Genomic DNA, 13133 nt, shown 5'->3' with positions numbered 1-13133 from the left:
TCTCTCTCTCTCTCTCTCTCTCTCTCTCTCTCTCTCTCTCTCTCTCTCTCTCTCCCTCCCTCCCTCCCTCCCTCTCCCTTCCTCCCTCTCTTTCACCCTCTCTCTCTCTCTTCCTCTCTCTCTCTCTCTCAATTCTAGATACACTTGGCTGACTTCTTGGTTGAGCTTTTGGCTGAGTTCTTGGCTGAGGTTTTGGCTGACTTCTTGGCACTACACTGCACTACTGATCCTTCTCAAAAAATTTTCTATCCTTTTGTGTTTTCTCCAGCACTGGTCCCACAGTCATGTATAGAGTTTTTTATAAGCAGTGGGTGGTTGGGTGGAAATCCCCTTCTTCCGGCCCATGACATGATGACGATCAAAATTTTCTGTATTGGTGGGAAAATTTTCTTATTTGATTTGGTATTTGTAATTGGTCGGAGGCGTGAGTTTTCAAAGAGAGATAGGGCGGCCTATTCTTAACTTGGGCCTTTTTCTCCAGAGATGGCTCTTGGAGTGCCATTTTCGAGAGCAAGAGTGACGCTATGGTTTATAATTACTTACACAAAATCGTAATAGACTTAGTTAATTTTAACGATACATAGTGATTATTTAATAATGAGAGAATTATAATAACTATAAATTACAATAATTCAATAATTAACTATTATAACCATTTAGAAAAATACAAAAACTTCTAAGAGTTATTATAAAATGCATTACGGTTCTATTGTTGTTTTTGCTTAAAACATGAAATTATTTACTGGTTATTTTGTTCTTGCAAGTGTTGAACTGGATAAATAATATATCTTTAAAAGATACGCATTATGGCATGATTTTTATTAGAACAATCACTATTTGATAGTAACTTACAAAATTGATTAAAGCCCATTTAATATTACGGATATTCTTTTAGTATTTTCTGACTAAAATGTTTTTCAGAATGACAACTCGATTATAGGTTTCAGGAAGCCGTAATTATCTATTAATAAGAACAATTTTATTTTAATCGATTTCAATGGTAAATTGCAAAGTTTTTTACAAAGAGAAAATTCGGTTGAAAAGAAAAAGATAGATTGTATTTTTATGGCCCCTCTTCTTATCGGTGGGATAGTGCTTTAAAATATATACGCAATGATCGTAGGCTCCTGTCAACACATGCGAGTGGGACAAAGCAGGATAAGGCAGCGAGTGTTAGGCCGAGTACACAGGTTTGGGCCACTATCAGGTTTTATATCAACACCTTATTCCAGATGTGCTTTCCGCATGGGAAATTTTATTAGTAGCGACTCTCAATCCTGCTCCTTTTATATATATCTTGAAGGTTCTCATTCTGCTCTTAATATATATTTCTATTAATTAATTAAGATTAAAAAAAAACTAAATTACGGCCTGCCGTCACATCTACATAGTCACAAAATCGATTACTATTTCGCGTCGTTGATCCTGGAAATTAATTCAATGTACATTCCTCTCCACATGCTTTTGAGCATCCAATACAAAAATCGGCAGAGCTGAAAAGTGTTATTAATCGGCATCCAAAAGTTGTATCTTAAAAAATTAACAGACGTTCGAAAAAGGTGAAAACCTTTCAAAAACGCTATAGTCCAATCAATAGAGAAATATTGATGCAAAAATTAGATGATGGATTTTGACAACGTAGATCTGTTCAGAGCAACGTAAATAAAAAACGTATATATTTTGTAGCTTGAGACCTTAGCTGGAAAATTTGTTATAAAGGTTCAAAGTTGGCGAAAATAAGTTTTTTATTCCTGCAAGCCGAGGTATTCATTATAGCAAAAAAGGTGTTGCGTCAAAGTTATAGAAAATATTAAAAGCTACAATTTGAGCTGTCGCGTGATTATTTTCGTCGATTAGTTTATTGCGCAAAGGGCAAATAACCCTAGAAAATGGCACTTTATAACATATTGAATATTTATTGCAAAAATGACTTTTTTCAATATGTGTTGCTTTTGATGGGAAGCTCTTATGATTCTAAAAAATTACTTGTCGCACGATTTTATATTTTTATTCGTTGTCGATTTAATCTTATTAGTTTATTAAAAGACGTCCAAAGTACGAGGCTGCAATTTTTTTTTTGGGTATCGAATTTCAAGACAGCTCAAACTCTTCATTAAAATATCAATTTCAAGAAATGTTTATCAGCCATGAAAAAATTGTTTTTTAACTATTTATTTTCAGTTTGGAAAACGTGTACTTTTTTTTGCTATAAACAATTAGATTTGCGGTTTCCCTATACATTATAGCAGTTTGTTATTTATATATTTGGATATCTGGATTCGAGAAAAATATTTTGAAAAAAAAGTTTATTTATGATAAATAGGAGCCGTGTTTTATTTTTTAAATGACAGGTCTTAATTAATATTAAGGGATTAGGCTAGGGGCGTTTCATTGTTGAAATCTTACATTATTTAATGAGTTTTTTAAATTTTTAATAATCCGACTTTAATTGTATTGTAAAATTTAATTTAAATTCATTATGCGAAAAACCAAAGGCCGGTGACGGCGGCGGGGAGATTTATTTCGCGCGCTCAAAAAAACTAAAAGCGCGCGTTCAAATCGAAGCGCTTAGAAAAATTTGACATAATTTGATATCTACTGCACCAATTTGTATTATTTTTTTTAAATATAGGGTAGCTTCAATGATTATTAATAATGAAACCTTTACTACCATTGTATTTCATTGCCAAAATAAATTATTCTTTATGCATACCACATCACTTAAATAATTTACTCTTTCTACCTTTAATTATGTCTAGAAAATTTAATTTGAAGGTGAAATATAACAACTTTCAGTTTCTAATAATCTCAATAACCATAAAACCCAGGTATATAAGCTATTTGTCAGCCAGCTCTGACAAATATTAAACATATGATACGATAGTCTATATTTTGTTGTTATTTGCAGTAACTTCAAATTTTATTAAAAATGCTTTATATATATGAATTTGTTAACAGCTTGATTTATCTTATTTTGTTAATAATTTTCTTGATAATTATTTTCTAAACAATAATATAGACAATGATGTAGGATATAAATAATATTTGCCACTTATATAATTTGAAATACATTGTTTATGTTGTTTATCCTTACCGGTATTTGTAAAAGTATAAAAATCACGATTATTTGCTATATATCAGGTAATATAACACTGAATAAATGTTTCCAAAAACCCGTGAAACCATCATAAAGCAGCACTTTTGCCCTTTAAACTCTATTTTTTGGATTAAAGATATCTGTTTTTTTTTATTGAGATATTATTAATTAATATTAAATATTTTTAGCAGTTGAGCAACAACATAAACATCACAAGTTACAGAGGTTGGGAATTAAGGCAATTAGAGTTCAGAGGTCTAGAGTTATATGGTCTCAGGTTACAGAAGTAGGAAGTTAAGGCAATTGAGGTTCATGGGTTTGGGGTTATATGGTCAGAGGTTACAGAGGTCAACGGAATCAGGAATTAGGTTAAGGCAATTAGGGTCGAAGGGTTGGGGGTTGGATTAGAGCCATTGGGGTTCAAAAGTCTAGGGTTATATGATCACAGGTCATAGGGGTCAAAGGTTATATGGCCGGGTCATAAAGAAATCGGGATTTAAGGGTCTAGAGAACGCAAGATACAGGTATTTGACGATTGAGCTATTTTAATGTTGTTGTAAAGCTACTAAAGTACTTAACTTCAATCAATATCTCGAAGAAAAAAAATAACTGTAATCCGAAAAATGAATTTTAATGGATAAAAGTACTGCATTGTCCTGACTACTACATACGTCAATAAACTTGAACATAGCAAATAATCGTGATTTTTACACTTTTAGGTTGGGATATCGCGAAAACCATAGGTGATGGTCTGATGGATCAATTCTAAAGCTAGATTTGGATTAAGCGCTCGAAAATCCACAGAAATATACTATCGAGTTTCTGTGTTTTATTTTTATTTAGAAAGTTAGTCAGCTTGAGTAATCTTAGCTTATTGAAATAATTTTGCTCGAAAATTTTTAATATTTTGTTAAATATATAGTTTATAAAAAAATGATTTTGAAAAATCCATGAGCCAGTATTTTCTATTGTTATACAAGACCAACTACACCAGAAAAAAAGATTTTCAAAACTTTACCTTCAAAAACAATTTTTTTCTATAGCGAACTATTTTAGGGATTTGAATTACATATTACAATTTGAATAAATAAAAATTCGTACAATAAAAATTATGCTTGAATTTTCAATGCATCAAATACCGTAAAAGCTGACTGATAAATAGAATGGAGAGAGAAAGGCACAATGCAAATTTTATGACATCGTAGTCACGCATACAAATAAGTTCCGTTCCAAGATACTTGTTATTGTGGATGACTCATTTGTTTTTCACATGAACTTGATATTGTTCGTATTTTCTAATATTTTATTACTCATTGCCAGTTCATATTTAGACTTGCCGAGCCACACGCACGCATATACACAAGCACACGTACGCATTTTTTCAAAACTCTAACAGTATAGATCGAAAGTTCAGGTAATTTTACCTCAGAAATGTCTATTCCTGATTTCTATTCCTGACAAAAGATCAATTGAAAAGAGTAAAAGAAAATCGTCCACTTAGGACTTAACGGATTAATGGATTTTCGAATTTTGAGAAATTCATAAATATGAAAATTTCAAAATGCGATATATTGGCGAAAAAAAAAGATATTTAGGCAAACTTAACGGCATTTTGAAGAGGAAGATTTGTACTTTAAGAGGTTTTGAATAGTTTTCTGTGACAAAATTTATTTACGATGCTACATAACCTTAAATATGTCAAAAAGCAGAGCTTTTTGCACTTTTGGATGAGGATATCTCAAAAACCTGACGTGATGAAACAATTCTGAGGCCAGATTTGAATTCAGCGCGCTAAAATCCTTCGGAAATACCATTGCTGGCTTGTGATACAGAAAATGACCTATTATTTGTATACTTGTGTTATACGTACAAGTTGAAATGATTATTTTATAACATAATGATTAATTAAAGCATCGTCTCGTAAGAAATCTTCAATCATATTTTATTGAAAACTTTTTTATGAATCTGTACGATAGGTCAATACAATCAATGTCCAGTCGTATATTATTAAATAACATTCTGTGACTATAATTTAATTTACTAGGTTACGAAAAGAAAACACTTATGCATTTTTGCCGCATGTGGTTTTATGTTCCATTAGTTAACTCTTAAATGCTTCACAGGATAAATTACTCTAGATCACTTTTTAATAACGGTAATGCATACTGTTGTGTATATTCCTAATCTACGGTTGTATAAATAAATTGGGAAATTACATAGTAAATCAGAAAAACTATCAACCCGTGTAATTTTATGAGATAACTAAGATTTAACAGGTACAACCTATAAAGGTAAGCTTGTTTGCAAATATCTATATTCAGTATTACAGAACAGATATTATTAGTTTATAGAAAAAAAAATTATGAATCAAACAATAAGAATAAAGACAGAGTTTCAGCTAATAATGTATAATATATTTTTTTTTAAAGGATAAAAAACCATCCTTTCATCTAAACCCCAAAATCGTTTTCTTATTATACCTCAGTATTTCGTGAATATGTTTTTAAACTAAGTGGAGGATTTTGCTGTAAGAAGTCTAAGATCTTAGGCATATTTATAGCCCGGAGAGTTACAACCCTTATTTTATATTTTTTTAAAACTAGATGTTTATTTTTTTTTCTTGAAAACCAAAGTATGAACTCGAAAAAATTGAGAAAAGTATTTCTGTTTACTATATCATATATTTAAGTTAAGGTTTTTCAGGATTTTCTAAATAGCCATTCTCGAGCACTGTTAATCACCCTTACAGATGGTATACCTTACATAAGTGATTTTTTCTTTAAAAATCACTCATACCTATTTCATGAATTAATGAATTATAATTTTTTTAAAGCTTCTATAATTTAAAAACTTCTATAATTATTATCTCTCTTACAACCATTTAATTAATAATAATTCTTATTTCTAATTATCACAAGACCACAACAACTTTTCCGGAGTCTACTCCGGCTTCCGTAAGTGTACTGTATGTTTTTCGAGCCGCTGAATGCCAATATTTTTTCCAGCACGTCAAAATTCCAACATTATTATTGTTTTATATAAAAATTGTGTCGAAAGAGCAATTTTTTTTCAACTATGAAGGAACAAATCATCATTATTATAGTTACAATTTCAAAAATAACAATAACAACAAAATTATAAATATTTAAAAGTGTAGAAAGTGGTTTATTCGATTTTTATTTTAAAATATTTACTTAAAAGTATTTTTATCTTGAAAGCATGGAGTAAATGAAATTTTTTTAAATTTAATTTAAAAAAAATCCATTGATAGGTCTGAAACTGCAAACGCGATAAAATCATATAAATCGGTACATGTATTTTTTTAGTAGCAGGAAGCTTCAAAATGATAATTCATTAAAAAAAATATGGAGAAGTCGATGGCCAAAATAACAATCTAAGTAATAGTGAAAAGAAGACATGTGGCAATTTTCAATCCATTCTTAATGACGATAATTCATCAGATAACACTGAATACGATTATGTAACGATGTTGTCAATTTAACATTTAGGTTTATTATTGTAACTGTAATTTAAGAATTTCAATCGAATTAGTTCAATTTTTAGAATCATTATATTACCATATAGTTTCATAGATAAATGACTGTACTCAAATAAAAAAGAAAAGAAAATTTAATTAATGCCAACTTTCCCAACAACAATCACTAGCTGAACTTAGAATTACAAATTCCTATCAATTTCTAATGAATAGCATTTTTGAATTTTAAAGATATGAAACAATAATAAAAACAAAAAAGTACCACAAGACTCTTTTCTCAAAGATTATTCATTGAGTAAAATGCTGCGTTTCGGTTAGATATTGAATATGTATAGACTAATTGATAAGTATATAAAAGTAGTCAAAATATGGAAGCATTAAACTTTCATTCAATTAAAAACTATATATCACAAAATATAATATTAGATAATAAAATATAAAATTTTCGTTATAAAAATTCGAGTTTAAACTATTTTATATTTGATATTTAACTGCATTAACATTGAGTGACGGTGGCAATTTTAAAGATAAATTACTGTTAACAATATCACAATTTAAAATATTTTCCACTATCGCTAAATAAAATTTTTATTATTATGCAAGGTTAATAAACATATAATTAATAATAAATTTGTTATTTAAAACTAAAGGTACTAAATAACATAGTGATCTAATAGTATAAAGTGTAACGTTCATATGCTAAAAAATCTCAGTATTGAATTAATTTGTTACATTTAAATCTAGATATTTCATAACTTTTATTACATGATGATTGCAAGCTTGGATTATTTTTTGTACTAAGAGCTAAAATCTGGGAATCTGAATGATGAAGTTTGTGTTGTACAATGTTCCTGCCATCGTTAAAACAAGAATTCTTTTTATTTCCTTGTTTCTCGGTGTCCATCATGTAAAATGGACAATGATTTTCTTTATAGTCTTTCAAGTAATCCTCTGATAAAGATTCACCAATAATTACGCAATCATCCATTAAATCATCGCAATTATCATCAATAGTAATAATTTCATCATTATTATTCGTAGTCAGCCTATTCCGTTGTAAAGTATTGGTACTCTTATTACAATTTTTCTTCGCATTTTTTTTTATTCGCAAAACTTCTTGTATATCATCTTCGGTAATAGTACTCAATGGTATTGTTTCACGTGCTTCGGAAACAGCAGCATCACCATCTACATTATTGTTATCAATATTCTTTCGTTCATCATTATATTGCATATTATTTTCAAAAGGAGGAGATTTCATATATTGCGAACGGTGTCGTTGTATTTCCAATTCCACAAGTGCTGCAGCCATAAGCCACTTATCTTCAAATACATTTTGATCGTAGGATTCACATTGTGGGCTTTTACTACTGTCTTGATGACAATTCGCAATATCCGATCTAACTCTGGAGTTGTATAAACTGTCTTTGATATCGTTACATTTTTCACAGTCGATGTCTTGATGCATTTTATTGACTATTCGTTTGTATGGAGATTCCTTACTAAAGTATTTCTTTTTACAGTACTTTTTCGAAATGACTTCACTGCCTATTTTTAAAGTCACTTTGAAAGTGACACTGCTATTGTTTTTCCTTTTACCAACATTACATTTTATGGATTCAATTTTACTAGTATTTTTCAAAGATTTTGTGTCAGTAAGCTTTGAACAAGTTCTTTTAATAATTTGTTGCTTCCGAATTTTTACATTCTTGCATTTGTTAACATTGAATTGATGATGCAGGTTTTTGTAGCAAATAAAATTTATGCCATTATTGCAAAGTTCACTTCTTGTATTATAGCTTATATCGGTGAGTACTACTGAACATTCTTTTAATGGTAAAGTGGCTGCTGATGAAACTTCCTCCCAGTTTAATTTAGATCCAAATTCTTTTGTATTTTTGACATAAAATAAATCCAGTGATCTCATAAAACCAATTTTATCATTAGCCATTGACACATCAAATTTAATAAAAGTTTTGTTGAAAATTCTTGATGAATGTCTGTTTGTGTCCAAAAAAACACTTTTGAGTGCACCGCTGTTGTTTGGGACCATGTTAGAACTTCGACAAAAAACCTAAAACAAAAATAATACACAAATTGATTGCAATGTAAGAACAAAAATTGACATACAGTAGCATATTGAATAAAACTCATACTAATCGAATGATAAAGAAATTTATCCAGAATTCTGGATTTTGAATGTAACTGGAAGAAGTGTGTGGTCTCAGAAATATTAACCTATTGAGTAGCAGTATATAGTACAATCATATATGTACAAATCGAAATAACTTTAGTAATTCTCCAAGGAACATCACCAAACTCCGTATATAACTCTTTTTAAGATAACTAATTCTATCCCCATCGTTAATTTTGGCCTACGGAGTTCTTAAAGGGTTAAAAATAGAGGTTGAACGTGAGATAATTTCTTAGATTTTCACGAAAAACAATTTTTTTTCTTGATTTCGATGTTTTTATGTTTTCTTCTATGCAAAAGATTCTTATTGCCACAGAAAAATCTGATGGGGTTTGGGTTTAAAACAATAGTTGAAAGTCAGAAGTGAATTTTTATTTTTCCGTAAAAAATTTTTTTTTTATTTCCGTATTTTTATGGTCTATTATTCTATTGAAGAGATTCCATTTGTTATAGAAAAGCCTGATAGGGTCAAAAATAGGGGTTGAAAACAAGGGTTGAAGTCGAAAACTTTTTCCATGTTTAGGATCTCATGTCTAATTGCAAAGAATACTTTTCTAAATCAGAAATTCTAGTGAAATGAAAGTAGAAGTTAGTTTTCCATTTTGTGCAATCCTGAGTAGAGTTTTCTGTTTTATCACAAAGAATATTTTTTGTAAGGAAAAATTCTGAGAGAGTTCAAAATACAGATTGAATGAAAAAAATTTTTTTCACCAAAAATTAACAATTATCTCCTCAATCCCTATTTACATCCCTTATTTTCGACCCTATTGGAATAAGTCAGGTAAAAAATAACGATGAAAATGAATTCAGCGACCTCAGAAACCCAACCCTTAGAAGCACTATTTCTGTTTAATTAAATGTAATATCTCCGGTTAGCCTTTTAAATACAGAAAGTTAGAAAACCGTCGCCACTCAAGGGGTTAATCAAGGGATTAAACATTATGAATTTTCGTCACAACATTAATGATAAAGAGGATACTACAAAACTGAGTAACATATAGTCCTTTTAGTAGTCTACTATGGAATTAACATTGGGCGCAGGATATAAGACCAAATCATAATAGTAAGATTAGTCAATTATATGCATTTTCTCTGACCAGAACTATCGGGCTGTTATTTTTATTTAACGTCGCTCTATCTATGCTCCATCAGTGCTAATCAGCGACGGAGGTTTGCAATGTGTTGTAGAACATAGCACATGAAACATTTTTCAGTGGTGCTTGTATCAATCAGCAGGGACTGGGAATCGAACCCGGGCCTACCGGGTGTGAATCCGTCGCCCTACCGGCCGAGCCATGGCAGGCCTCGGCTGTTATTTTCCAAGTGGTTTTACTGCTGGGTTCTAGTTGCTTGTCATATTGTTTTTAATTTTGTTTCATTCTAATTTTTCAGAATAAAGATTCTAAAGAGATTAATGATTTGGTTAACGAAATATCAAAAGTGGTTTTCTTTCGGTATCACCTCAACCGATTAAGCATAGCTTCGATTAAGATAAAATTATAGCAGGTGAGAACAACGATCAAAGAAATAGACTTCATTAATTTATCAAATTTTAGTTTTTAAGTTTTGATTATTATTATTACTTTGTTTTTTATCATTTTATCACAACTTGCACATAAGCGACCAGTTTTCCTCTGTAAGAATGTATACCCCACTGAAAATAAGTGTTCAAATTTTTTAAAGAATGTGTACAAAGTTTGTACTCAATTATAGCCTCGTCGTTAAAAAATGAATAATTAATAATGCGTGTATATTATGGATAAAATAACGCAGACAACTTTGATAAAAAATAAACTAAACTATATATAGAAATTAAAAAAAAATAACCGACCTGACCGAGACTTGAATTCAAGACCCTCATGTTAGCAGACTCGTACTTAATCATTTTAATACGGAGAACTGTTACGATACGTATAATTTTTTTCTTTTATATTACGTGCAATCTGAAAATTGTTTATGAATTATTTGATCGTATTCAATGAATTGTATTTTTCCTGGTAATATCAATGAATTTAAATTTAACAAAAAAAATATAAATTAGTAAAAAGAAACTTTTATGTACTTCGGTAACATTTTATATTATGTCATAACGCATGGTAGAGAATTAACATATGCTTTTAATATATTGAAATTATCTTGATATATTTTTTTATTCTGCAATAGTACGTTACGATACAAGTGCGGAAAAGTAGTTTCCTGTCTCGTGTCGCTCGGGCGTAAACGCCACATGAGACAGGAATCTACTTTCCCACACTTGTATCGTAATGTACTATAATCTCTACTGTGTACAAAATTTGTACTCTGTAATCTTGACTTTTCCTTCCAAGAAATGAATAAAAATGTAAAGAAAAACTGCGGATCTTAGAGTACACGTTATATAAGAAAATAAATAATTTATATCTTGTACCCTCAGAGAATTAAACATTAATCAAGTCTTTTATATCAAAATCTTACGATGTACTAAGTCAAACATTTTTTTTTTAATTGAGTGTGCAACCTTCTCAAAAAATATCTCCTAAACGATAGCGATTAATGATTCTTCCAATTTACTAAATAACCATGTTGTCTTATCCTATTGCTGTGTTGAGTATTTTTAACGTTCAATATTAAATATTATTTAACAACATTAAACATAGATCTAATTGAATGCTAACCATATATATGTTTAGTTTCTAATATTACAATTACAAAGCAAGTGCATTTTTTTCAATAGTTTAATTATAAGAAATTAAAATTATAAATTACACTACATTTGCTAATTTATAAAAAAATCAACAATATATCAAACTACTAAACGTTTAACTATTCAAGTTTTAGGCTGGCACAATTAATAGAAACTCAAAATTAACCAATCTTCAGAATTTACCGGCAATAGAAAAATATATTAAGTCATGAATGTGGTATTAAGAATGTAATACAATGATTTATATGTCGTAAATAAAGATGTAACGTGAAAAATAATATATTGCTATATATTTATCGATAGGTACGTGAATTTTTCAATTTACCGCTGTTTATAAAGAAAAGTTGCAGAACTGAGGATAGCCAGACAAATGTGAAGGCGAACGTGTACAGATATTGATGAAATCAGATTTTAATGTAGACACAGTATTAATTCGTTAGTTAAGCTGGCACCCACATGCGTATTAAGCTAACTGCTTATTAGGACAAGAACGAAAACTAGAAGCCACTAAAAACTAACATAAGATATTTATATGAAAATCCATACGTCTTTTTTACTGTACGTAATATAAATTCAGTGTAATTTGTCAAAATAATTGCACTAGGCCGGTCAGTGTGTACAAAATTTTTCTTCCGTTGACTCATATACACTCACGTCATTCGTATAAGAGATAACGTCGACCGGTAATACTCTAGTATGTCTAGATAGTCGATATACGTATATTTATTCAGGGAATGCAAAGCGACACGACTAAGAGACTACGTTTGTATCAGCACCGCGGCACTACTATTACTGGAGTCTGGACTGGCTCAACTGCAGGCTACATCAAGGCACGACGCAGCTGCTTCTATTCCCTCTCGCCCCTCTCTAAGTTATTCTCTCTCTCTTTCTATCTCCCCCTCTCTCTCTCTCTTTCACAGACGTTCATTCTCCTACACGTGCATCGCGTACGCTTCGATGTCGAGTGTCGTTTGTTCTTGTCCGTTAGCACATATTGCGTTATATAGTTGTTTTGTGAATTGAAGCAAAATGAATTAGTTATTTATGGATCAACAGCGCAATGAGCGTAATTACACCGGAAGAGGAAATGTTTTCAGTCCGGGATAGTATAAGAGCCGAGGCAGCAAGAGTAGCGAGCGCCGAGGCTCTTTTAAGGACGTTGCCTACTAAAAATGACTTCTAATGAACACGTGCTGAAACTCGAATATATAAAAGTTAAACGTATTCTGATAACATACTTATTTTTTTAATGTGTTTCCAGTCTAGTCAACGAGAAATTCAATCATGAAAATGCCCTTTTTTACATGAACTCTTAGGCCCTCGCCACATATGCGCATACGAGGGCGTACAAACGCGTACAAATCGCTAAAAATTTTAATAGTGCCAGCAACAGAAAGTTACTACTATTCCTCGCATGCCCCAAACGAACACACTTATTCCCGGAACAAACGTATCATAACCTTCAATAATATAGCGTTATGATACGTTTGTTCCAGGAGTAAGTGTGTTCGTTTGGGGCATGCGAGGAATAGTAGTAACTTTCTGTTGTTGGCACTATCAAAATTTTTAGCGATTTGTACGCATTTGTACGCCCTCGTACGCGCACGTATGCGCATATGTGGCGAGGGCCTTATAGAACTGCATTGAAAAGATCGATGAACTC

The 13133-nt window shown here is 30.8% G+C and overlaps 1 protein-coding gene across 4 annotated transcripts; it reads right to left on the bottom strand.

Annotated features, from left to right (window-relative positions):
* Nucleotides 1-7069: 7069 nt before the first annotated feature.
* Nucleotides 7070-12266, bottom strand: LOC131675076 (uncharacterized). Of its 4 annotated transcripts, none has more exons than XM_058953921.1 (2): nucleotides 11990-12266; nucleotides 7070-8667 (listed from the first exon to the last, which is right to left on the bottom strand). In XM_058953921.1, the coding sequence occupies exon 2, from the start codon at nucleotides 8644-8646 to the stop codon at nucleotides 7303-7305; it is 1344 nt and encodes a 447-aa protein (XP_058809904.1). In that variant the 5' UTR covers nucleotides 8647-8667; nucleotides 11990-12266; the 3' UTR covers nucleotides 7070-7302. The 4 variants fall into 4 exon arrangements, with proteins under 4 accessions (XP_058809904.1, XP_058809903.1, XP_058809905.1 ...); XM_058953920.1 differs by having other exon boundaries at nucleotides 7071-8667; nucleotides 11796-12266; XM_058953922.1 differs by having other exon boundaries at nucleotides 7071-8667; nucleotides 12125-12259.
* Nucleotides 12267-13133: the final 867 nt, after the last annotated feature.

The sequence above is a fragment of the Phymastichus coffea genome, unplaced genomic scaffold (genome assembly GCF_024137745.1).
Source record: "Phymastichus coffea isolate CEN01 unplaced genomic scaffold, Cenicafe_Pcof_1.1 PCOF00016, whole genome shotgun sequence".
Taxonomy (NCBI): Eukaryota; Metazoa; Arthropoda; class Insecta; order Hymenoptera; family Eulophidae; genus Phymastichus; species Phymastichus coffea.
The sequence above is the reverse complement of the archived record's forward strand: the minus strand, read 5'-3'. Positions and strand labels throughout refer to the sequence as shown.